We start from the raw sequence: 24,494 nt of genomic DNA, 5'->3' as shown, positions 1-24,494 counted from the left end.
TTTAAGCATTCATCTATTTTTGAATGTGTAAGTTATGTGTAATTTTCCACTCACGCTATTCATATTTTTTTCTGTCTGAATGTGAATGAATCCTTTGCACATTCCTCTACAAGCTGACCAACATGTGCTTTAAAATATTTCTTAGCACCTTGGTATTGGGTTTGTGATGTCCACATCAGCTCATCAATATCTGCTCAAAGACTCCTTCGCCCTCCACAGTGCCATTCAGACTTGCCCTGGGGGTAAGGGAGACACTCTCATTGTGGAGGAAGTTGGCATTGTGGTTAAGAGCATGAGCTTTGAAGTCAGACAGAACCATGTGAATTTGGAGAAGTCGTCTAAACTCTGTTTCCTTGTCTGTGAAATGTGGATACCAATAGCTACTCAGAGGGTTATATTGGGGATTACATGTGATTATACTTGTGAAGTCCTTAGCATTATGCCCGGCACATAGTAAGATGTTCAGCAAATGATATCACACACTCTGCCCCCTCCAACTACTCAACCACAGCTGCCCTCCCCTAACCTTATGAATTTTGCTGCTGGACAAATCCAGGACTGAGGCTGCTGAAAACCGAATCATAACCCCAGCAGCTTTGCTACCTAAGGTGTGGTCCCCAGACAAGGGGCGTTTGCATCACCTTAGAATCTCAGAATCTGCAGAATTTCAGGCCCCACCCAAGACCTATGTGGTTATCATTTGTATTTGAAAAAGAACTCCAGGTGATTCATATGTACAGTAAAGTTTGAGAAGATACTGGTATAGGTATCCAGGGAGTTTTTGGTGGTTGTGTGTGTGTGTGTGTGTGTGTGGGGGGGGGGTTAGGGGTGCAAACATATGACATCTCTAGCATAGAATTTGCATTCTTTTTGTCTCAAACCCGGCACCCAGTGGCAGCATTCTCTTCACTGAAGCCCCATTGAACTTGACACCATGGTGTGGTGGAAGAAACTTTGTCTTCAGACTTAGACAGAGCTGGGTTTCAATCCCAGCTTGGTTACGTGGAGGACTTAATAAGCCCAGAGGACATGAGACACATCATTTCAACTTTCTAAGCCCAGTTTCTTTGCATGTAAAATGTGAATGATAAACCTTTTTGAGGTGTTACTAGAGACAACCAATGATAAAGTGTTTAAGAAGCCTGGTACATCATAGGAGGCACAAGAAATATTTTGACCCCAAAGACTTGAATTTGAATTTTAGCTTCAGAACCCACTGGGCCAGTCACTTTCTCATCTGTAAAATGGGTGTGTAGGTTAAATAACCTCTGAAGTCTCTCTCTGCTCCCAAACTTGGTAGCTCTAAAGCATATTGCAGTAGACATATTTGAGTCCTAATGGTAACTCTTGGTTAGAAAAGTGATGAGACTCCTATCATCCTGAAAAATTATCTAAACTGCCTTTTAATTAGAGGACCTGAAAAGAGGGATGGATTTGCTATGTTTCAATGCATGTATTTGACTCAAGAAAAGTGTTGGCAGTTATTAAATTGAATTTCGATTTTAGACAATTACATGGTGGGTACTGAGATCTCCAAAGCTGCATTTCAAACCTCTGAATTATTTGGGTCAAATATCTGGTTCTGGAAGTTCTCTGATTTGAATTAGAAAGTTATTGAGATCATACGGATTGAAAATGCTTGACTGAGGAAAGGGAAACTGAGGGAAGGAAAAAAAAATCTGGCTTTTCACAGTGAAGTCTTAATAAAAGATAGACAAGGAACTAAAGTAATTGAGAGTATCCTAAGTAAGTAATCTCTTCCCCAGCTTTTTAGAAGAGAAAGAGAATATAGGATCAGAAATACATCAAACTAACAGTCCATATGTGTGTGTGTGTGTGTGTGTGTGTGTGTGTGTGTGTGTGTGAGAGAGAGAGAGAGAGAGAGAGAGAGAGAGAGAGAGAGAACTAATTCAACATTATTTATCATTCATTTGTGCATTCATTCATCCGCCAAATTTTATTTGAGCACTACCATAGGTAGACACTGTGCTGGGTTTTGGAGGATCAGAGTAGGAACAAATTAGATAATTACAATGTGCTTTAAGAGATAAGGCATATACCCAAATAACTCCAATGCAAGATAACAATTATCATCAGAGAGGGGATGGTGAAATGCTCTGAACATATAATGGACAGAGAGATTATTTCTGGAGACTTGTACCCATTAGAAATGACTTCCTAGCAGATGTAGCATATAATCTGGGCCTTGAATGATTCTATTTTATCTATTTTTTCAAAAAATGTTTGCTAGAAACCAGTTAACCACAATGCCTCATAGAAGATGCATTGGGAACTGGCTGGTTAGGAGGGAACTGTTTATCAATTGCTAATTTTCTAGGATTTGCTCTTCTTCCTCTTCCTTTTCCACAACTAGTTTGGGGAAGTTAAACTCACAGATCACATGGGTGGTTGTCAAACGTGGTCATTGTTAGATGTTGATTTGTCCAAGCCAGACAAACCTGCATTTGTATATATATTTACTTATTTATTTCAGAGAAGAAGGTAGAGGAAGAGAGATAGAAACATCAATGATGAGAGAGAATCATTGATCGGCTGCCTCCTGCACACCCCACACTGGAGGTTGAGCCAGCATCCCAGGCATGTGCCCTGGCTGGGAATCGAACCGTGACCTCCTTGTTCATAGGTTGATGCTCAATTGGGCCAAACCTGCATTTTTCAATATATATTTATCAGCTACAGGACAGTATGCTAAGCAGTCAGAAGTACAGTGATGAGCCCAGGCACCGTGTCATGCACCTTACAGCCTGGGTGGAGAGAGAGACGGTGTCAGATGGTCTGATAGATACATGAGGAATTGTATCTGATGAGTACCACACAGGGAGGAAGGCCCGTGTCGCTGAGGGACTTACTGTAAGGGGTGCTGGCCAGGCAGGGGGATCAGGGAAGGCCTTGCTGAGGCACAGTGCTTGAGCCTTCAGACACCTGAAGTATGAATAGGAGTTAATAGGCAAAGGCGCAGGGCCAGTGTTCTAGTAGCAGGAACAGCATATGCACGGGCCACTGTCCAGAGGAGCTGGGAGACGAGAGCTAAAGGGAAGGCCATGCAAAATGAGGCTGGAGGCACAGGGAGGGGACTAATGGGCAGAAGGCCTAGTCAAGGGATTTCGTCTTCATCTTAAGAGTCATGGAAAACCACTGAGAATATCAAGCAGGAAAAGGGATGTCTACATTTTGAAAAGATCCTTCAATTTGCTAGCTCTCCGAGTTAAGCTAGTTGTGTTCATATACCCTCTGGCTGTGATGATGGGAATACACACAAGGCAGGGCATTATAGAGGGGAGAGGAGGAGGCCAGTTAGGAAGCTAGAGTTGAAGTTTCAAAGAAGGGAGGTTATGTTCTTTCCACTAGGGTGGTGGTGGTGATGGAGAACAATGGAAAACCCGAGAGATAAATAGGATCTAAAACAATAGCATGGTGGGTAGAACAAGAAAGATAAACATGAAAAAAGGGTCAAGAATATATCTTCTAGGTTCCTTTTGGCCAACATAATGGGATGGAGAAAGTACAATTCACTCAAATGAATCAATGGTTGGCCTAGTCCCAGGGCTGACACATATGAGCTGTATACTGCACAGGGCACCTGGCTGAGTGGCGGAGGCAGGAGCTGGAAGTCCGTCCATGCTCTGTCCTCTAAGCCACTCATTTCAGTTCGGGGTTATGTCTAGCCAGGTTGGAAAAGCACCTTCATATAATTTACATAAAAGGAGAGAGAATGTACAATGTTAAAAATGTATTTCTGAAATGCTTTATTCTTTGAATCAATACATGTTATATTAAGTATAGAATTTCCCTAAACATTAACAAATAATTTTAAGTTTCACTGTTGGGACACTGATACATTTGGCTAGATAAAAAACAAAAACAAAGCGATCTTTAACTCAGCATGGCAGGCATTGAGAAAGGCTGGCTGGGGTGCCACAGTTGGTGGGGCTAGAGGTGGTCAGACCAGGAACAGAGTACCTGCATGGTGGAGGCAGGGAATGGAGGAGTTGGTGAGAAAATGAAAGGGTGCAATGAACACCAAAGCCCGGTTTATTTATCCTGCGGTGTCTGTCTCTGGCCTTTCCTGGACTCCTGACCCACAGGGAGGGATCCTGCTTGCGGCTCACCCTTCCTGTTATTTTGATTCTTTTGTTGGATGCCTTTGATGAAAGTAGATATGGAAACCCAGATTGCCAGAGAGCAGAGGCAGTTTAAGAACCAGCTGGCTCTACTCTCTCATTATACAGCTGAGAGCACCGCGGTCCAGGGACATGAAATGTTTTGTCTCAGGTCCCCACGCTGGGACTAGGTCCCTAGATTCCCGATTCACCACAAATTGCTGACCTCCCCTCCAATAAGTAAACAGACTGAACTTTCACAGACAGTGAGGTACACCTGAAAGAGCCCAGGTATTGGACTGGGTCAACCTAGATTTGGGTTTCCACTTACCATCTCTTTGCTGTGTGATCTTGGGCCAGCTACTTAATCTCTCTGAGCTTCCTTTTCTCCACCTGTAAGATGGAGGTAAAATCACTCACTTGGAAGGGGGCTGTGAGAATTCACGTGAAGTCTCTGGAACAGTGTTTATTCACAAGACAGGATCCAAACCCCGTTCTCCACTTCTGTGGCCTTTACCGGCCCCTGTCTCATCACCTGACCTTTCTCCGTTCCTCAGACTTTGGCAGGGACCTTCAAAAAATGTATTTTTTGGAAGGTCTTTGTGCATACATTCAGCATATCAAATAAACACAATATTGAGAAATGACTACATTTTCCCTGACCTTGACTTGGGGGTTCTGATCCCTAAGATGCAAATGGTGATTAAACTCTGGCTCCTAAACTAGCATTTCCCCACCTCCACCCCACCCAAACCCACCCCATGATAACTCTGAATGGATTTCAGGAAGTTTCATGCAAAAATAATACCGAAACCAGAAGCAAAAGGAATAGGAAAGGCTTCTGCAGGAAGCATAATATAAAAGCCAATTTTGAAAAAGGTGGAAGCTCAAACAAAACAAAAACAAGCTGTCAGAGGGAGGGTTTTGTGCTTTCTTCCAGAATGGTTTTTGATGGCACATGGTTCCTTTCCTCTGTTCCCTGGCTTTGAGAGGCTGACAAATAGCAGTCTTATTTGGAATACCTATTGTTACCCCCGAGGTTTTATGCAGAGCAGAAAGGATCGCTTTGAACGCTTTCTCTTGGACAAGTGGAGGCTGTGTTCATGCTACAAATGATTCACCCATAGAAACAATATGTAAACAAGACTGCCTGCCTGGAGAGTGGAAGGGAGGGCGAGGTGTTTCAGAAGGGCTGTTCACTCCCCTGCCAGCCCGTGATAAAAGCTAGCTCTCCAAATGGCAGGGGTGCTCTGAAATGAGGACTTCAGAAAATTTTTCAATCTTACATCTCATAGTCAACATCAAAGACTAAGACCAGTTACTTTCTCAGGGGGAGGGTGTATCAATAGGTTGAGTCAATCTGAAGCCTGGTCCTGTCAGTGTGATGTGAAGGAGCAGCCTCTGGAAGCTGTTGGAGCTGAGCAGGGTGAGGCAAGAGAAGCACCCTCCGTGCAAAACTTAAGGAGGCACCTACTCTCAGAGTCATACAAGTGCCGAGTCAACACTTGCACAACCTTGAGAGTGAGTGCCTCCTTAAATTTTGCACCCCTGCTTGTTTCTCTTGACTCACTCTAGTCCCAGCTCAGGAACCAAGTTAGAATTAGGGCTCCATCACTTATTGGTAGTATAACCTCGGAGAATCCTCCATTGGAATTAGACTGGCTATAACAGAACGCCCCTCCACCCCCAAACAAGAGTGGCCTTACCCGAGAGGAGCTTATTTCTTTATTATTTAAAATTCTACAACAATATAGGCTAGGGCTAACATAATGTCTCTTCTCCATAAAGTCATCAGAACCTGGGTTTTTTCTAGCACATTGTTCTGCCATTCTCGAGGTTTGGTTCTCATGATCCAAAATAGCAACATCTAAGGTCCCTCCCTGGTGGAGGCATTGTGTTCCAGGGGGCAGGATGGAGGAAGGTACCTGGACCATGTGAATGTATTACTAATTTTTTAATGAATAAAATTATAATTATAAAAATATAGATCAGACTAAATAATACAAAAATAAAATCTTTGATTTTTGGATTGTTAAATCATCCGTGATTATTATTTCTATAAATCCCATTCCAAATTCCCAACTTAAGCATCAAGTCTATGATATGTGAGCCACTCACTGTCTTACTCCCCACAGTTGCGAATGTTTCCAGGAGGAAACATTCTTATAAATCCTCATGAAATGTTCTTGAAGCCACAGCTTTGGGAATGGGAGAATTATCCAGAGTGGGGAGGTTGACATCTCTGGTTTTGCCATTCCCCATTCTGGTAGTCATACCCCAATTTAGCTATGGGGAAATACCAGGCCCTATTGATTACGGATGTGGAAGAAATTGTCAATCGGACCATGCATGGGGAGTGGTAGAAACGTAACTCAAGCTAGGACAATATCTTCCCTCTCTCCCAAGATTTGTCTCTTGAAGAGAGAAAAAGCATAGAAATATGATTGAGGCATGCATTTCATACAAAGTCACTCAGTTGCTCTGCACTCTGCCTCTTTTGGAGCCTGACTGGTTAGCTTTTCCTTTAAATCTTGTTCATGATGTCCCATATTTTTAGTTAGAGTCTGTTCCTGTTGTGGGCAACCAACAGGAATTGATCTAAGTAGGTATTCACTTTTCTGCCTAAAGATTTGGAATTTTACAGGTTGGTCTCCTACCTCATTAACTCTCACTGTTTCTTCTCCAGCATCTACCCGGTTCCTGAGCCAGCACTAAAGAGGAATATGAAGAGCCTCAGTCTTCTATCGGGTGGGACTTAGAATTCCTCTCCTATCCGGGTTTTAGTGACTAATAGTCCTGGTTTTGTTCTCAAGACTGAGACCGACAAGATGGTGAGTGAGTTGTATACAGGATACCAGAGAGGAAGTCCCAAGGGTCATGATAACTAAGCTCTAGGGTCTCCATCTCCTTAGTACTGGCCACCATTGGCATCTCTGACTCTGTTGGCTGCCTGCCATTTGCCTCCATCCATGTTGCTCCTCCTTTCTCTCTGTACCTCTCTCTTTGGCCTGCAGAGACTAAAATACCACATGCCCAAGTCTTCGGTCTGACACTAAAATCTTAGAATTATGTCTAATATTGTAATTCTATCTTGGAATTTATTTTGAGTCTTGGCTGGTTGAGTTGGCCAATACTAAAAATGGCTCCTCAGCATCTGACTCCTATTTGGGCTTTGGCTAAAACAAAGAATTCAGAATTAATTTTCATCACCGGGTTTGTAGTATTTTTCTCTTTTCTTTCCTGAGCTCAGTGAAGAAAAAAGTGAGATGTGGCCATAATACTGTATCTGAATCATTCATCTTGGTGGGTTGGAACAACTTGCTCCCAAGAAAAACTTGTGTATTCAATAGCTGTTATGTTGCAGGGGCCCTAGTAGATTCTGGGAATGCAAAGAGAATTTTAGAGCACAGCCCTTACTTTGAAGGAGTACCTTATCTAATAACCTGTATAAATAAATAAATTGCATAATAGTGTGATGAGCCCATGGAGAATTAGTGTGTATCAGACACAGTGGTGACACAAATGAAGAGGTTTGTGTCACCTAAAGTGGTCCCCATTCCCATGTGAATGAGTTTTAGTGCCATGATGGGAAGAGGTTTTCAAAGACTGCTGAATATTGAATGTTGTACTAAGCATTTTGCATCAATTAACTATTCTTCCCTCCTTTACAACTATTACATTGATTCCAGGGATGAGTAAACTATTGCCCAGTGAAGGAAACAGATTTGCCCAAGGCCACACATGTAGGATTTTTAACTAAGAACTTCAAAATTTCCCAGTATACCAAGCTGGTCCCTCTGGTAAGGCAGATGGGTTTATTCTGACAACGTAAGCCTCATTGTCTAATCCATTGAATTTTCTGAGCCAAGCCCTCAGCAGCTCGGGCCCAGCGTGGGCTTCTTGGAAATTCGGTGCTGATTCTCAAGGCCTCCCTACCTGCTGAGCCTTATTCTTCATTCTGAAATCAGAGCTGCCCTGTACATAGCATCTGGTGCTCGCTTCCTGGCCCCTGGCTAGTGGAGCAAGTACATTTCCAGCGCATATGCTTTCCTATTCTGTTAAAAAAAAAAAAGTTTTATCCTTGGTCCCCTCTCAAGGCGGAAGACGCCCATACTTTTGTCCCAGCTGCATTTGTTGGTTGCGCTTTTTCTAATCCTTTACGCACCCTGAGAAGCTGGGAGCACCGCGTCTGCCCTCTGGCGCCATCTAGCGGCACTGTTCAAGTCTGGATGAGCCCCCTGCAGAGAAGCTCTGATGTATTTATTCGGTAATTAACTGGATGAATCCTGCCGCTTCATTAGTAGACTGTTTTCTTCTTCGTGGACTAAAGAGTGACCAATTATAAATAAAGTAGGTCGCAAATACATTGCTTTCAAGAGACCAGCACTTTTCTCACTCGACCAGTTGTGACATTCTTTCATCTGCAGGTTTTTTTTCTTGCTTCTACAAATATTTAGTTTGTTATTATATAGAGATCATGGCATGGGGCACACAGGCACACACCTGAGCAAACAGAGGGGCTGAACGATTTGCCAGCATAATGAAAAACATTGGTTTTGAGCTCATTACTGTGATTCCACAACGGGCACCAAATCTCTCTTAAGACCCGCGGAGGACGTCTTCAAAGAGACGCTGGTCCAGGTCTGTGCCTGGAGAGCATGAAGCTTCTCTGAGTCGTTGCAAAAGAATAACTCCCGTTTGGAGACCCAGACCTGTCAGATCAAAACCAGGCCTGGCCTCCAGACTTTGAAACAAGTCGCAACAGTGAACCTTACTCATCCATTTTCAAAATACGGCCTGTTCTCTTTACAAAACGGAGCAAAGCCTCTCAGATTGGCGCTGGCCGCAATATTTGATATATTAGGGAGAATCCTGACTCCTTCCAGGTTTGTGCTGGTCTGTTTTAAATCCAAATGGCTTGGCTGAGCGTGGTTTTTAGTGTGTGTGTGTGTGTGTGTGTGTGTGTGTGTGTGTGTGTGTGTGTTTCATTTGAAATGGAATTCAAAACAGCAGGGGCATGAAGCCCAGATATGGATGGAAGAGAAAATCAAGAGGTCCCTGGAGTTTCTGATCCACATTAAGGAACCGGAATCAGCATTCATTTTAAACCTACTATGTGTGGAAGTACCATGTGGGGAGGGTGATATTGCTTAGCATTGGAAGTTTACAAGATTTCCAATGCTTTTGGTTTCCTTCAGAGGCGGGTTGACAAAATGATTGGGAGTCCAACTTGAGAGCTAAATTCTGCTCCTGCCTGCTGCAGTCACGGGGCCTTGGCCATTTTCTGTAATCACTCTGAGTCTCAGCGTCTGCACCTGGGAACAGGCCTGTGCTAGTTGCCTGAAAAGACTATTGTGAGGCTGAAACAAGGCAACGCAGAAGGCAGTTACCACCATTTGAGTAATCACAAGAGCTTCATCAATAGCTAATGTCATGATCCGTCTCTCGAGGCAGGGATCAGAGCTTGGGTCCTAAGAACAAAGTGTGTGACCTTCAGAAAAAGCCTGGGTTCTCTTTCTTCACTGTCACATAAGCTCTCAGATTGGTGAAGACTGGAGGGTTTGGGTCCTATATTCAGAAATGCCCATTAAACTGTACACCATCTGGATCCACCTGCCCCGTGGTCTCCTCCTTCTCCGCCCCTTTCCCCAGATCATTCTAACCACACTGGTCTTCTCACTACTTAAAAAAAAATTTTTTTTATTGATTTCAGAGAGGAAGGGAGAGAGAGATAGAAATGCCAACGATGATAGAGAATCATTGATCAGCTGCCTCCTGCATGCCCCGCACTGGGGATCGAGCCCCCAACCCAGGCATGTGTTCTGATGGGAATTGAACTGTGACCTCCTGATTCATAGGTCAACGCTTAACCACTGAGCCACACTGGCCGCTCACTACTTCTAAAACAAGCTCTTGCCCAAGACAGGAATGCTTTCCCTATTCACCCCCATATGCCCAACTAATTCTTTGGACTTGGTTTCAAGGTCACTGCCTTGGGGAGGCCTTTCCTAATGGCCAGTCTGCTCCCTCCCCCACCCCCGAATGCTCTGCTAGAGCCTTCACAGGATCTGCAGTGATTCCGCTTCTACATCTTTGAAGCACTTTGCAAAGTGTTGGGCTAGATAAAGCAACTGTGGTAATCTGTTTAATAATCTGTTTAATGGCTCTTTTCCTTACCTGACCATAAGTGGGCAGGATCTCCATTCATTTTTCCCATGAATAGTCGACACTTGACTGATGGACTCTGAGTCCTACTTGCCTTAATCCCTAATGCCCTTTCTCCCTGGAACGCCATCACCTATTTTTCTGTCAGACTGCCACTCATCTCTTTTAAGATACAATTCCAAATCATCTCCTTAGTGAAGCCATTGTTGAACTCCCTCATGTGGGCTACTTGCTCCCAAGGTGCATTGTATTTGCCTCTATCATGGAAATTAACATATTGAATGCCGCCACTTTTGAAAGTAGGACCCAATGCTTTACATAGCTTCTCACCTCCTGTGCTTAAGGGGCTGCCTGACACACAGGAGATATTCAGTAAACATGGAGTAAATGAACAGAGAAACAGTGCCTTCTGAGAGTGATAATCAATCAATCCCATCTCACTATCCTAAGGTAGAAAGATGGTAAGACTATTTACACCAAGCATTGGTCACCATATTACATCCTAAAAATGTTTTAAGTTGCACAGCAGATACTCATCAACCTTTCTTGGTATTTCATACTTGCAACACTGGATTCACTTCTTACACTAATAAACAGTTCTAGGAATTTTCAGAGATCTTGCCCACATCTGTGGCTCCCAGGTATAAACATCTTTGATTTGGTATGTGGGGGGAGAAGAATTCAGTCATGATAACAGTCTATTTCACTCTCTTTTCCACTTCTACTGCTTCAGCAATTGAATTGTGGAGATACTGCTGCAGATCCTGGTCCAATGCAGTTCAATGAGCAGGTGAGTGGAGAAAATCATAGGCCATAGTGTGTGTACTGGGGCTTCTTGACATTTCAAAGTCTTGTGGAGAATCTTCAACTCTCTATTTAATTGGCCTAGAGAAGTACCCCCCCCCCCCCCCCGCCACTGCCACTTCTTCTTCTTTTTTTTTTTTTTTTACAAAATCCATCACAATAGCAAGTAATATTAATAAATAACTATTTTTACAGAGTATTTTTACGTATGTAATATTGTTTCCAACAACCCTCCTGTGCATTTTCCACCCAGAAAAGTATGTTCTTGATTATTTATACCTGGAGCCCCAACCCATTAGAAGAGAGTGGACCTTGATTTCTGAGACCTGGGTTTTTGAAGGGTAGTAGATGCCCCTCTATTCTGGCCTGTAAAATTTGATAAAAGTAACAATAATAATCACAAAAGAGATGGGCTCTAGTCTATTTTCTTTTGACCTCCAGCATCTACTCCTTCATGGATCCTTATCTTACTTTGAAGATCGCCTCCTTCCTCACTCTCATCCCTGGCCATGTGGTTTAATGGGACTGCAAAATCCTGGTTTTAGAGGTGGGCAGTTGACCTACCCCTAAGCCAATCAGCATATCCCACACCATCCTTAAGCCATGGTCATTGGCTCAGGGATGGATATGAGACCCAATCAGGCCAGTGAAACACCATCCCGGGAGGATGTGAGGAACTGCTGAAGTCATCCCACTTCTTGCTATGGGCAGAGAGTGGCAGCTGCTGGACACTATCACATGGAGACTGGGGATGATGCTAACGCTCCCCATAGCAAGCTGAGTGATGGAGAGAAATCACAGCCTGAGGGTGCCATTGGAGCCCCACATATGGCTCTCTCTTATCCTCCCCTCCCTTCCCACTAGAGCTACCTCTGCTGATGGGTTTTCACTTACATAAAATTCCTTTTTACTTAAACTGAATTTTCTGTCTTTGGCAACCATGAATCCTAACTGATACATTAATGGTGTTCCAGCACTAGGCTAAGCCCTGTCACATATATTAGCTTATTTAATGCTTATATCAACCCTATGAGATAGGTATTGCCATCTCCATTTCTTAGCTAATGAGTCTGAGGCTTAGAGAAATGAATGAAACTGAGGCTCATGGGTAGGAGATTTGGAGTTGGGATTTAGAATTCAGGTCTCGGCCACTGTACTCTTTCCGGAACATGGGAACATGGCTAGAAAGTGGCAGCGTGTTCCTTCTCAGGATTCCATATCCTCTCAGGCACATCCTTTTCTTCTCTACCCTCCCTAACACTCCTAACCCATTCCTTCATTTTACTCTCCTCCTCTTCTTCTCCCTTCCCCTCTCACACATTGACTTCAAAGCTCCAAAAAGATACACATTAGCTCCTCCACCCAGCAAGCTCTGGGAACTCAGGCTAAGCCATTCCCCTGCCCAAGGCCTGGCGCTGGCTGAGAAGACCCCTGCATAGTCCTTCTGGTGGCTTTGGCGTGGAAGTCACTGTCCTCGTTTGGGTGTGAGTGACTGCTTCTTCCTTTTCTGGCCCCGAGCCATTCTCAGAGCTTCTTTCACAGCACCCAGGGCAGCCGGGCTGCTAGGCACCCTGCGTGGATCAGGCGTTCCACTGCCCAGGCATTTGTGTGCAGCTGGCTCTGTTTGAAATCCTGCCTCTCTCTGACTTCACTTCCTGAATGTGCTGACAGGCTCCTGAGCCAAGCCAAACAGGTTCCCAATGCCGTGCCTGCGGAGCATTCCCCTGCGACTGCAGCTGGGGAAACAAAACTTCTCTCCAGCCCTCAGAGAGGACCTGCCAGCCCTTATGTGACCAAGAAGCAGGCCCTGGGAGACCTCCTTGAATCTTAATGGGAACCGCTTTCATTTCAGCTAGTGTGTGTGTGTGTGTGTGTGTGTGTGTGTGTGTGTGTGCGCGCGCGTGTGTACTGACTCACTGGCCTTGGTGGGAGGATTCCTGAGCATTTCTTCTTAAATTAACAAGTCTACAGTGGAAAATGGCAAATTATTGCTTGCCTGCTCTTTGCAGGGGCTTTACATATATGATCCTCCTGACAGCTTCCTAAGACCCATGGTCAGCCTCATTTTTACAAAGGGAAGAATTGAAGCTTAGCAATGTTAAGGGACTTGCTCCATGCTCCCCAGCTAGGAGCTGCAGAGCCGGATTTAACGTGTCCAGGCACTTGGCTCCAAAATCCATGCATTTGCTCTAAGTCATAATACCTTGATTCTCTTTTGTAACTCCTAATACCTCGGTTTTTCATGTGGTCAGAAGGGCAGTGAGGAACAACGGAAAGGGCAGAAGCTCCGGTGTCTTCCCAGGTCTGTGAAGTTCGGCAAGTTCATTTCTTCTCTGAATCTCAGTTTCCACATAGGCAACATGGGATGATGATAGTGCCTATGGCAGGGAGGTTGTGAGGCTCAACTGAGATATAAATTCACATGGCTACGTTTCAGGAGCAAAGTCCTAAATGTTCAGAAAGACCTAGACTCAGCACCGGCTTCCACCACTTATTCCATGACCTTGAACAAGATCTGAACCTCCATTTTCTCATATATAAAGCACAGCCCTAACATTTACCTTGTCAGTCCTAGCATAGTTCCTGCTATATCATAGAAACTTAGTAAATGGTATCTATTATGAATATTATACAGGTATTCGTTTTTATTATACTTGTGGCAGATACTGTTGGTTCCTACTGGAGCAGTTACAGGAAAGGCTAGGTAATGCTGTAATGACAAGCATCCCTTGAATCTCCAGATCTTAAAACAGGTGTAATTTTTTGCTCATGGGTGTGCTGGGGGTGGTGAGGGACTCTGATGTACACCAACATCATTTAGGGACCCAGATTGTTGAACACTCCATTTCTGCCTTTACAGTTGTCAAGACTAAGGAAAGGAAACATGTTGAACCTTACACTCATCCTTTTCTTTTAAACACCTTTATTGTTGAAAGTATTACATATGTCCCTCTTTTTCCTCCATTAACTCCCTCTAGCCAGCCCCTGCCCCAGTCTTTCACCACCTAATTGTCCGTGTCCATGGGTTATGCATATATACATACAAGGTCTTTGGTTGATTACCTCCCACTCACCCACTCTCCCCCGCCTTCCCTCTGAGATTCCACACTCTGTTCCATGCTTCATTGTCTCTGGATCCTCTTGGTTCATCAGTTTATTTTGTTAATTAGATTCCACATATGCTTACATTCAATTCTTAAGGCTTTCACCTGGGTGTGATGTAAGTCACTACTGTTCCCATTTCATTGGCTGACACAAGTCACCAGGCTTCTCACCCAATGTCAAGGAGGTAGGAGATAGGTAAATACAACCCTACTTTGTGCCCAAGAGGAGAACTGGAAATATTTGGTGTAGAGTACAAATGACTATTCACCAACCTAAAAGCTATCCTCCCTACCACTTCTTTCTACGATCAGAAGCTTGATCTTTATTTATTTTTAAAATTTACTTTTGGTGTTCACTTTCTTCTGTGCTTAGACAAAGGTGAGCCTAAGAGATGAATCATGGGTGTAGATCAATCATGATGATTTCATTTTTTTTTCTTTTGCCAGGGATGAGTTTGGGTATAGGCATGTGACCTGCTCATGGACAATGAGACCCAAAGGGAAGTCCACTGGGGTTGAGGTGGGAAGCTTCTAGGAAAGGTTTCTCTTGCTAATAGAAAGACTAAACATCCTTGAATTTCTAGTGATTATTTTGTTTACCTATGATGCTAAGAACTGAGACAGTTATCTTGAGTCCACACAAGGAACTTCCTTGACCCAAGAATGGTGAACTGAAAAGATGGAAACCCCCGGGCCCATGATGATGTCATTGAGCCACTATATTTGCCCCGAACCTGTTTCATGTCTGAAATACTTGTTTAAATTGTGTCTTCTGCTACTATTTTCTATAAACATCCTAACTTGTGGTGCAATCAATTATTTAACAGCCCAGGTGCCTGTTGACCTATTTCTACCCTTGCGATAAGGTCAGGCAGAGATGCTTTGTCTGAGTATGAATCTAGAATGAATCAATGCACTATGAAAGAGATTCACTGATGCACAGAAAGTCCTGAGAAGATCTGAGAAATACCCAAATTCTGTCTAGGTAGCCAGAAAGTAATATCTTAATCAATGATCTCAAAACCCAATTTTCTGAAGCAGTAATGGTGTCAGGCAATGTTTTTTTTTAGTGGATATATATGAAGGAAGTTTATATAACAAGAAACTATCAGGGCTTCTTCAGGGAGGAGGAGTTTGTAGCAGGACAAGGAGAGTTCATTCTGTGTTGCTGTGTCGTGGATGAAACATCCCAGGAGACTATCTGATTACCTTTGCTCAGATGCTGTGCACATCAAAGAACCTTCTGATGACTAATTCAGTTCCTCAGGGTACTTGATGTAGAACTAGGGTTGTGTTCTGGGTAAAGAGCACAGGATCACCAGGGCATCTGCTTCCTGGAATAACATAGGAGAAGTATATGGCTGATGTCTGAGGAACTAACTGCAGCCTTACCAGTGACAAAAATACTTAAAACTAACTGGAAGCCTCATCTTCTCTTCCTGTGAAACACAATTATGACAATGAGCATCCTCAGAGCAGTGAGGGATAGAAGAGGCGAGAGCACTTTGGAAATGACAAGAGTATGAACTGGTGAGTGCAAATCTCATGCTCATCAATCTCCCCTTTGCTTACTCCACTCTAGGAATGCAGACCTTCTCTTAATTCCTAGGCTACCCCAAAGTCTTTCCCAAGCTTCCCCTCATGCTGACCCTCCACCTGCAATTCCCTACCCATACTCTTCTCTTCCCTGATGAACTCTTAGTCATCTAATAAATCTCAGTGCAAGTAATTCTCCAGACTGCCCCCCCCCCCCGCCGCTTTTTTTTTTTTTGCCATCAAACCAGTTTAGGTAGTTTTTCCTCTTTCTTAGAGCCTAGTTTGTCTTCTTAATTGTGCACTTGACCCTTGAACAACATGAGGGTTAGGGATACAGATCCCCCACACAGTCAAAAATAATGTATAACTTTTGACTCCCCAAAACTTTACTCCTAATGGCCTACTGTTGACTGGAAGCCTCACTGATAATATAAACAGTTCATTCACACATATTTTTTATGTTCCGTGTATTATATACTGTTCTGACAATGAAGTAAGCTAGATAAAAGAAAATGTTATTAAGAAAAGCATAAGGAAGAGAACATACATTTACAGTATTTATTAAAAAAATCCGTGTATAAGTGGATCCTCACAGTTCAATCCTGTGTTGTTCAAAGGCCAACTGTACTTGTCAAAATACAGAATCATACATTTATTAATGTGTTTCCTTATTTACAGTGCCTCTTAGCAGATTATAAACTCCATGAGGGGAGGCATCTTGTGCATTTCTCCACTGCATCTCTGCATCTCTAGTGCTTGGCACAAAATAGGAATTCAGTATTGCTTGATCAATAAAATGAGTGTTATATGAATGTAAAGTGTTATAATTCAGCCCTTCCAACATACATAAAACCACCAGCCTCTTAGTTTATACATCAAAGAATTTGTATAGTTTGGGTCAGTTCATCCCACTGAACTTAATCCTAGGTGATTCGATGAAATTAGGTTTGGGTCCTGCCATGGTGAGGACCAGCTCTGTACGGTGGCCCTGGGAGGTCACAAGCCTCTTCCTTTCACGTCTGTGTATTTGAGGGTACTGACGCTGAGCAGGGGAGCTCTGGACCGTTGGGTAAGATGAATTTCCTTCCTTCATGTGCCAGATACAGTGGAGTGGAAAACTTAAATATGGACAAGCAGCCTAGGTGAAAAGTGAACTTCTGATATCGCTCTTGAGGCCTCACTTCTCAGAAAGATGTGTAGGAAGGACTGTGGCATGGTGTAGCTTTGAATCAAGCCGTCTTCTTCCCATTTCTCCCCAACTCTAGAACTACTTTAAATACCACAGGCACTTTAAATTAAACTAAACACCTCTCTTTGGTATTACACATCTTCCCTAGCCTTTTCCCCACCAGTCCATCATCCAAACTGTTGCGAGCATGACTCTTTCTTAAGTTGAGAGAGTCATGTTCCTGCTCTGCTTCTACTCCTTCTACATTTCTCCATCACTTACGGGATAACATTCAAACTCTTAACAACCTGACCCTTAATTTTTTTTAATACACCTGTTGATTTTATCTTCCCAACAGTATTATTTTGTATTGGTTTCAGGTTAGACAATCATATATTTTACAAAGTGTTCCACTTGATATTTCCATTACCCACTTGGCACCATCCATACTTATCGTAATATTATTGACTATATTCCCTATGCTGTACTTTACATCCCCGTGACTATTTTGTAAGTACCAATTTGTATTTCTTAATCTCTTCACCTCGTTCAGCAAGTCCCTTAACCCCCCTCCCCTCTGGCAACCACCAGTCTGCTCTCTGTGTCTATGAGTCTGTTTCAGTTTTGTTTGTTCATTTATTTTGTCTTAACCCTTACACTTCCTCATTTCATCTCCCTTTATTTTCCCTCTCATATCTTCATTCCCAGCCCCCACAAGCAGCTTACAAGTCTCTAAACACACCATGGTTTCTTATGCCCCCGTGCTTTTGCACACCAGTTCCTCCTCCTACCGCTCCTGCCTGGTGAGTCCCACTGGGTCAGCTCAAATGTTACCTCTCCCATGAAGTCTTTCCTGATAATGGCTCCTCCTCCCCTCACTGGCACTTCCTTCTGCTTCATGTGCACACTCCTCCCCACTAGACCATGAGTTCCTTAAGCTTAGGGATTGTGTCTTGCTCGTCATCGAATCCCCACTCTTAGCACAGGGCCTCAATGAGACCCAGGCCCAGGGGATGCCCTTCTTTGGGATGTCAAAAGTCCAACCAAATAACTGGGCCAGATTCCAGAGTACTTTCTGGGGCCATCCCAGCTTCTACCCTCTTCCCCTCTTCCATGACATTTCACTTGACCAACTTAGAAGTAGGTGGTGGAGGCAAGGGACGGGGTGGACTAAAAGGCTTTGTCTTTTTCCTTGGTTCATCCTATGTACATATTCTCTAACAATAAAAGAACCTGGGCAATAGATACATTATCACGATCATTCTATCAAGCAAATATTGGGTACTGACTTCTGGACCCCTGAAATACATTAACTTTATAGACATAAAAAGTCCTCTCTGGCAATACCAATGAAGTGGTTGCTTTTAACAAAGCCACATCTGGAACTATTTTTTTTGTGCCTGTCTAATGACCACTTATTATTCTTTCCCATCTCCACCTCCAAGCCCAATGTTTCGGGCAGACCCATTTTATATAAGAAGATGACCACTTGCATTAATGGGGAGTGAAGGGACTCTGTGTGACTGGGAGAATGAATGTGCTGAGAGCTTAATTCTATTAAGATCACTCATTGAGAACTAGGCTTTGGAACTTGGTGATTGCCCAGATTTGGCTTTTCAGGGGGTCTTCAATCCATCTGGAGTTGTGTACCCGGAAACAAATGAGGTGTATTTCTCCAGAAGAAATCAAGACCTGGAATTATTTGGGAGGAGGATGTAAGCCCCATTGTTCATTCAGTCATCACACATTTACTTTATTAATATCCTGTATATGCCAGGAAGTGTACTAGAAGTCTGGGTCTACAGATGAGGAGGATAGGGTTCTAGCCAGGAGATACAGAGGTTCATAATGTGCTATCATGGAAGTTTTGATAAAGTGTTATGGGTGCTCTATGGGGAATATTCATTCCCCCTGAAGATGGAGTTAGCAAAACAGGCTTTACAGAGAAGGTGCCACTTATGCCAACCCTTGAAAAGTGGGTAGGACTCACCAGTGGAACCAGAAGGAAAAGTGTATCAGGCAGAGCAATGAGCACAAGCAGAAGCATGGAGGTGAAAAGGCCTGGGATTCAGATGCACACAAAGATATGCTTCTTAGAGTGAATGTGTAGCTTGGGAATTATTAACTTCTTTTGAGTCATGGAACACTGTGAGAACCAAATAAAAGCTAACGATCTCTCTCCCCAGGAGGTGAGTGTGTGAGAGCATGTGTGCACATTCAAGCACACACACACACACACACACACACACACACACACACACACACACAAGTTTATAGGCATTTTCATTGCGTTCATGAACCCTCTGCTCCAATGGACACAAGGGGTTAAAATTTTCAAGTGGAAATATTCATATATTCACATATAAAACAAATTAAAAGAGGATTAATGGCTTTATGTACTACTAACTTCGTTTTCTCCAACTATGAATGTTACCCAAACAATAACATTGAATACCAAAATAAAATTAACTTTGAGTGCCTACAAGTAATTAGCGGATTTTTCTGTCTCCAAAGTTTATAGGAGATCGCCACAATAATTTTTTCTAACCCTTTTGTTAGAATTTCAGGGATATACTTGTTGGAAAGTTATTTGAAATAAACAAGTATGGAGATAAGCCTGAGTTTCAGGCTTTTTTTTTTTTTTTAAACCCTGGAGTCTAAAGCAAACGGGGGAGTGGTGTGGCTTTTCTGTACTGCACTGTTGTCTGGGCTTAGTCTACCTTTGCAGGTAATTAATTCTCCAGCCTGCTTATTTTTTCTAGTTGGCTCTTGTTTAGCTTCCACAGAGCCCCACCCCAAAGTGCTTTATTGTCCCTCTGCTGACTATTTCTACATATGGTCAAAATCAACTCACCTTCCGGGTTGCTGACATCGGCAAATTCACTGTTTGGCAAACCCTACTCTGCTCCCAGTAACCCTTTGTTAAAAAGTGTTATTAAGAATGGGGTGGATCTGATAGCTAACAAGCCCGTGCAGTCTCTTCCACCTCTAGATATACTAAGGAGGATCTCTTTGTGTCTGTGGATTTACAGCCATGGGCAGGAAATTAGTACTCCCAGACCTGTTGGGTACTAGAGCACTGCTAATGAGCAAACAGCCCAGCCTCAATTAGTGGCTTGTGAAAGAAATATTCCTGGATATCAAATTGCTTTTGCTGCTTGATAATCACACTGGCTCTTGGGATGAAAAACAACTAAGCAAAAATTATTCCCTTGTTGAAGTGCTGCCTTGTTGATCTAAGTTATATCTGCAGACAGAATTCAAGTTTGCCATTTCCCCAGAGTCAAGGTTTGATTTACACATGTAATCATCGTGTTGCTGTTTGTGTGTTCTCTTGCAAATGTTTTCCATAGTATATAGATTACCATCTTTTGAGACTGATGCTAAAATAATTAAACAGGTTGATTATTTTAGAAATAAACTATGAAGTAAACTATAGGAGAATCCAAAATGGTAAACTGCTATACTGGTAATTTGTATAGGCATAGATGTTTATGAGAGAGAGAGAGAGAGAGAGAGAGAGAGAGAGAGAGAGAGAGAGAGAGAGAGAGAGAAGAAGAAGAAGAAGAAGAAGAAGAAGAAGAAGAAGAAGAAGAAGAAGAAGAAGAAGAAGAATTAATGTAACTGTTTCATACACATTGCAATTCTGTGTTGACTCTTACTCAATTTACTAAATTCTTCAGATGGTAGTAATGTTAACCCCTGCAACTGAAAAGAAAAGCTTCAATATAGGGCTTGGGAAGAAAAAAAAGTAGTAAAGGGAAAGCAATTCAAGATCTGTTACTGAATACGTTTATTGTGACAAGAATGCTGTTATAAATATTCATAAGCAACGACCATCTTTTAAATCTAGGAATTCTTAAAGTGAAGATTCCAAATTGGAAGGATACATCTTTTGTAAAAATCTGCCACCTTTCCTGCTTTGAGAATAAGCACCTATTGTTAAATTTCTACTAACATTATAAATGGTCACAGCACATGCCACTTGATAATCTAAACTTTAAAGTGTTTGACTTCCCAGTGGGCTGTCCCTTTTCACCACAACCTCCCCTCCCTCACCCCCCTTAAAAGCTACACTATCCTTTGTAAGCAACTCTACATAGACAGTGGGGGAGGGAAGAGCATAACTTGAGAGCATCAGCCACAGTTATTTCTCAAGCCCAGTAGAGAATAGTTTTTACTGCCTGTTAGGAAGAAGCACTGAGTGATTTTAATGGACACTCTTAACTCTTTCAACTCCACCTAGATAGGTAATCTATAGATAATTCAGAAAAGAGGTTGGGGGAGGGGTACTTTTTCAATATTTTATTTTCTTAAATATCCTTTCTGGAATTTTCAGAAACAAAACATAAAAAAAATTATATACTTTATTACAAATGGTAAACTCAGAGTGCTTCAAATCTCTTATTTACAAACAACACTGGGCAGGACGCCCAAACAAACAAACATGAAATAACTTACAAAGACATGAAGCTGTTTATTGACAGTAATCAGCTTTCATCAAATTAAAAAATATATATATGTACATACACAGTTAAGGAAGGCAGGCCAGAAAGAGTTCATCTGTAGGCTCAGCCTCATTCTCACAAACATCCCTCCCGCCTCCCCCCCTCGACCCCTCCCCGTTTTGTATTCTTAAGGAGTACTACAGAAGCAATCTACAGTCTCTATTGCAGTTTGCAACCCCTCCCCCTCCCCCTTTTAATACTGAATGAGATCGAATGTTAGGTCCATGCAGTTCTTGGTCAATGTTAAAGAAAAGTCTAACGTTCTGTTTGCGCTGGGACAGCCAGTCCGCAAAGCGGGGCAGCCCGCAGGCGGCCGCTCCCTGGCTCCACGCCAAGGGAGGGCGCGCCAAGTCCTTCCCACTCGTGCACACTGGGGGCGCCGTCAGGACGCAACCCAGTCCAACTTGGATACCCTTGGCTTTAGTCCTCGGACACTTCTTTTCTCTCTCTCTCTCTTTCTCTCTCTCTCTTCCTCACAACTTGTCAAGTTCTCAAGTCTGTGTCTGTTATTTTTTTTTCTCCGTTGTCCCTCAGCCCCCGACAGTCTCTTCTCAAAACGTTTGCAACTGCTGCGTTAGCATGAGTTGGCACCCACTATTAACGTGGTTCATGACTTTCTGCTTAAGCTGTGCCACCTGTTCCCTGAGCATGTTGGCTGTAGACGCCAGCTCCGAGTTCTGCGCTTTCAAGGTTTTCACTTTTTCCTCCAGCCGGGCGATTCTCTCCAGCTTCCTTTTCCGGCACTTGGAGGCAGCGATGCGGTTCCTCATGCGCTTCCTCTCCGCCTTGATCCGCTCCTGGGACTCCATGTCGATGGGGGAGAGGGGCGGTGTTTCCCCGGGCATTTCGGGCACCGTCTGCGGCTCCTCCTTCAGGGCCTGCAGCCGCGGGTGCTGCACCGGGATCTGCTGGGGCAGGTGGTGCGGCGGTTGCGGCGGCTGCTGCTGCTGCTGGGGCTGCGCGGCAAACGCCAGGCCAGTCGCGCCGTAGGAGGGCGCCCCGCCGCCGCTCAGCGCGCCCGGGTTGAAGTTGCTGAGGTTGGCGTAGACTGGCGGCTCGCTGTGCAGGCTGGCGCTGAAGCCGCCGCTGCCGCTGCCGCCCGCCACCGAAGCCACGGCCGGAGCCACCATGCCTGCCCCGCTGACCGGCTGCGCCGCGGACGTAACGCTGGGCAGCGTGTTCTGGCTGTGCAGTTCGGCCAGGGCGCGCACGAAGCCCTCGGCAAAGCCCTCCTGCTCGTCCGTCACGTTCTTGGGGCACAAGAACTGGGTGGGGGTCGGCGTGGTGGTGATGTGCCCATTGCTGGACTGGATGATCAGGCGCTCCAGCTCGGGCGACGCCAGTTTGAGCAGCCCCACATCGGGCGAGGTGAGGAGGTCCGAGTTCTTGGCCCGCAGGTGCGGCTTCAGGCTGCCCACTGGGTCGGCCAGGTTCAGGGTCATGCTCTGTTTCAGGATCTTGGGGTTACTGTAGCCGTAGGCACCGCTCTCGGACTGGAGGAACGAGGCGTTGAGGGCATCATCGTAGAAGGTCGTTTCCATCTTTGCAGTCATAGAACAGTCCGTCACTTCACGTGGGGTTCGTTTGGGCTGCACGCAGAAGTTTCGGGGCCGCAACAGCGCGCTGGCAAGCGGGGGCACCCGCGCCTCCCGGGGCCTTTGGCGAGGAAAGTTTCTCTAAGAGCGCGCGCGCCCGCGGGCCTCCCGCCCCTCGGCGCCCTCCTCACCGGTCCGCTCCGCTCCGGGGAGCGCAGGGTTAAGAGGCCGCCTGCACTCTCACTTGTCCGCTCGCGCGCGCCGCCGGCTTTGAAAAGTCGCGGTCACTCACGGAGCGCTCCTCCGCGCGGCGGCTTCCCGGCGCCCGCGAACGGACTCGCTCTCCGGCGACAGTGGGTCTCCCGGAGGCGGCGCTCGGCGCGGACCCCGCAGATGGCCGGCCGGCGGCGAGTCTCCGCCGCCCGGACTCCGACGACTGTCCCCTCCTCCGCTGCGAGAGGGAGGGGGCGCCCGGCGGCCGCGCTCGCGCTCCCCCAAGTTCAGCAACCGGTGCGAACGTAGCTGAGCGCTCGTCCCTCCGCGCTCTTCTCTCCGCCGCCGGCTTTCCTTTATCGCCGCCGCGGCTTCGGGTGGAGAAAAGCTTTGCAAAAGTTCGCTCCGGGACCCGGGGGCCGCTAGTCCCCCGCCCTCCTGGCCGGGAAAGTTCTTTGCCGCGGCAGCGGCTCGCCGGACTTCTCCGGGCGACGGTCGCCGCTCTCCGCGCTGTCAGCGGCGCCCGGGCAGCGGGACGCTCCTCCAGGGGGCGGTTGGAGAAGGGGTTCTTCGGGCGCTCCCCAAAACACCAACCCAGGAGCCACAGGCGCTAGCTCTGGGCAGTTGGTGAGAAACTGGAAAAGAAAATGAGATCTGCAGTTCGGACTGGTGCGGTCCGGACAGTGTCTGCCTGTCTCCCGGAGTCCGAGCACCTCCACTCGCGCCTCGCAGCGATCGCCACACTCAGTGCAACTCTGAGTCCTTATCCAGCCCGAGCTCAACACTTATCTGCTACCAGTCAACCCCTAAAAATAGCCCATGATGTCACCCCAAGGCCTTCGCATTGGCTCGCGTCGCTCTCAAGGGGGCGGGCCCGCCCGTCGCCATGGAGACCCCACCCTAGAAGATTCTTCTCCGGACCCGCGGAGGCTCACGGGATGAGGTAATGCTCTGCTGCCCTCCTACAGTTGGGCCCTTCTTTCTCCTCACCCCGCTCCCTCCTCCCGCGCGGCTCGCGTCCCACTCCTCGCCTTCCCCCTCCCCGGCGCGTCTTTCCCGACCCGCCCGGTGCATTGTGGGCTGACGTCTTGGGGTTTGACTGTCTAGTGACGGCTTCCACCGCGAACGGGGCAGACGCGCGGGCGCTCGCAGCCTCGGACGGAGGCGGGCTCCAGTTCGGGGCTCGGGGCGGGAATGTGGAGGCTGCGGGGACCTAGAAGGCTGGGGAACCCGGCCAGATGTCTGGGGCCGAGGGTGCGGGACGTGTGGTATCTCCCAACTTCGCGGGGCTCGAAGTCATCCGTGTGGGCACTTTGCCGCCGCGCGGGGCGGGGAGGCCG

At 45.5% G+C, this 24,494-nt stretch overlaps 2 protein-coding genes across 2 annotated transcripts in view; one reads left to right on the top strand and one right to left on the bottom strand.

Annotated features, from left to right (window-relative positions):
• Positions 1-21,188: 21,188 nt before the first annotated feature.
• JUN (Jun proto-oncogene, AP-1 transcription factor subunit) lies at positions 21,189-23,917 on the bottom strand. Its single transcript, XM_079776642.1, has one exon. The coding sequence runs from the start codon at positions 22,957-22,959 to the stop codon at positions 21,958-21,960; it is 1,002 nt and encodes a 333-aa protein (XP_079632768.1). The 5' UTR covers positions 22,960-23,917; the 3' UTR covers positions 21,189-21,957.
• Positions 23,918-24,043: 126 nt separating this feature from the next.
• LOC307103485 (uncharacterized protein) overlaps positions 24,044-24,494 on the top strand; it is a gene marked incomplete at its 3' end in the record, with an annotated part of 334,890 nt that continues 334,439 nt past the window's right edge. Inside the window, exon 1 of the mRNA XM_079777833.1 lies at positions 24,044-24,097. The remainder of the gene's footprint in view (positions 24,098-24,494) is intronic.

The sequence above is a fragment of the Cnephaeus nilssonii genome (assembly GCF_951640355.1).
Source record: "Cnephaeus nilssonii genome assembly, chromosome: 7".
Taxonomy (NCBI): domain Eukaryota; kingdom Metazoa; phylum Chordata; class Mammalia; order Chiroptera; family Vespertilionidae; genus Cnephaeus; species Cnephaeus nilssonii.
The sequence above is the reverse complement of the archived record's forward strand: the minus strand, read 5'-3'. Positions and strand labels throughout refer to the sequence as shown.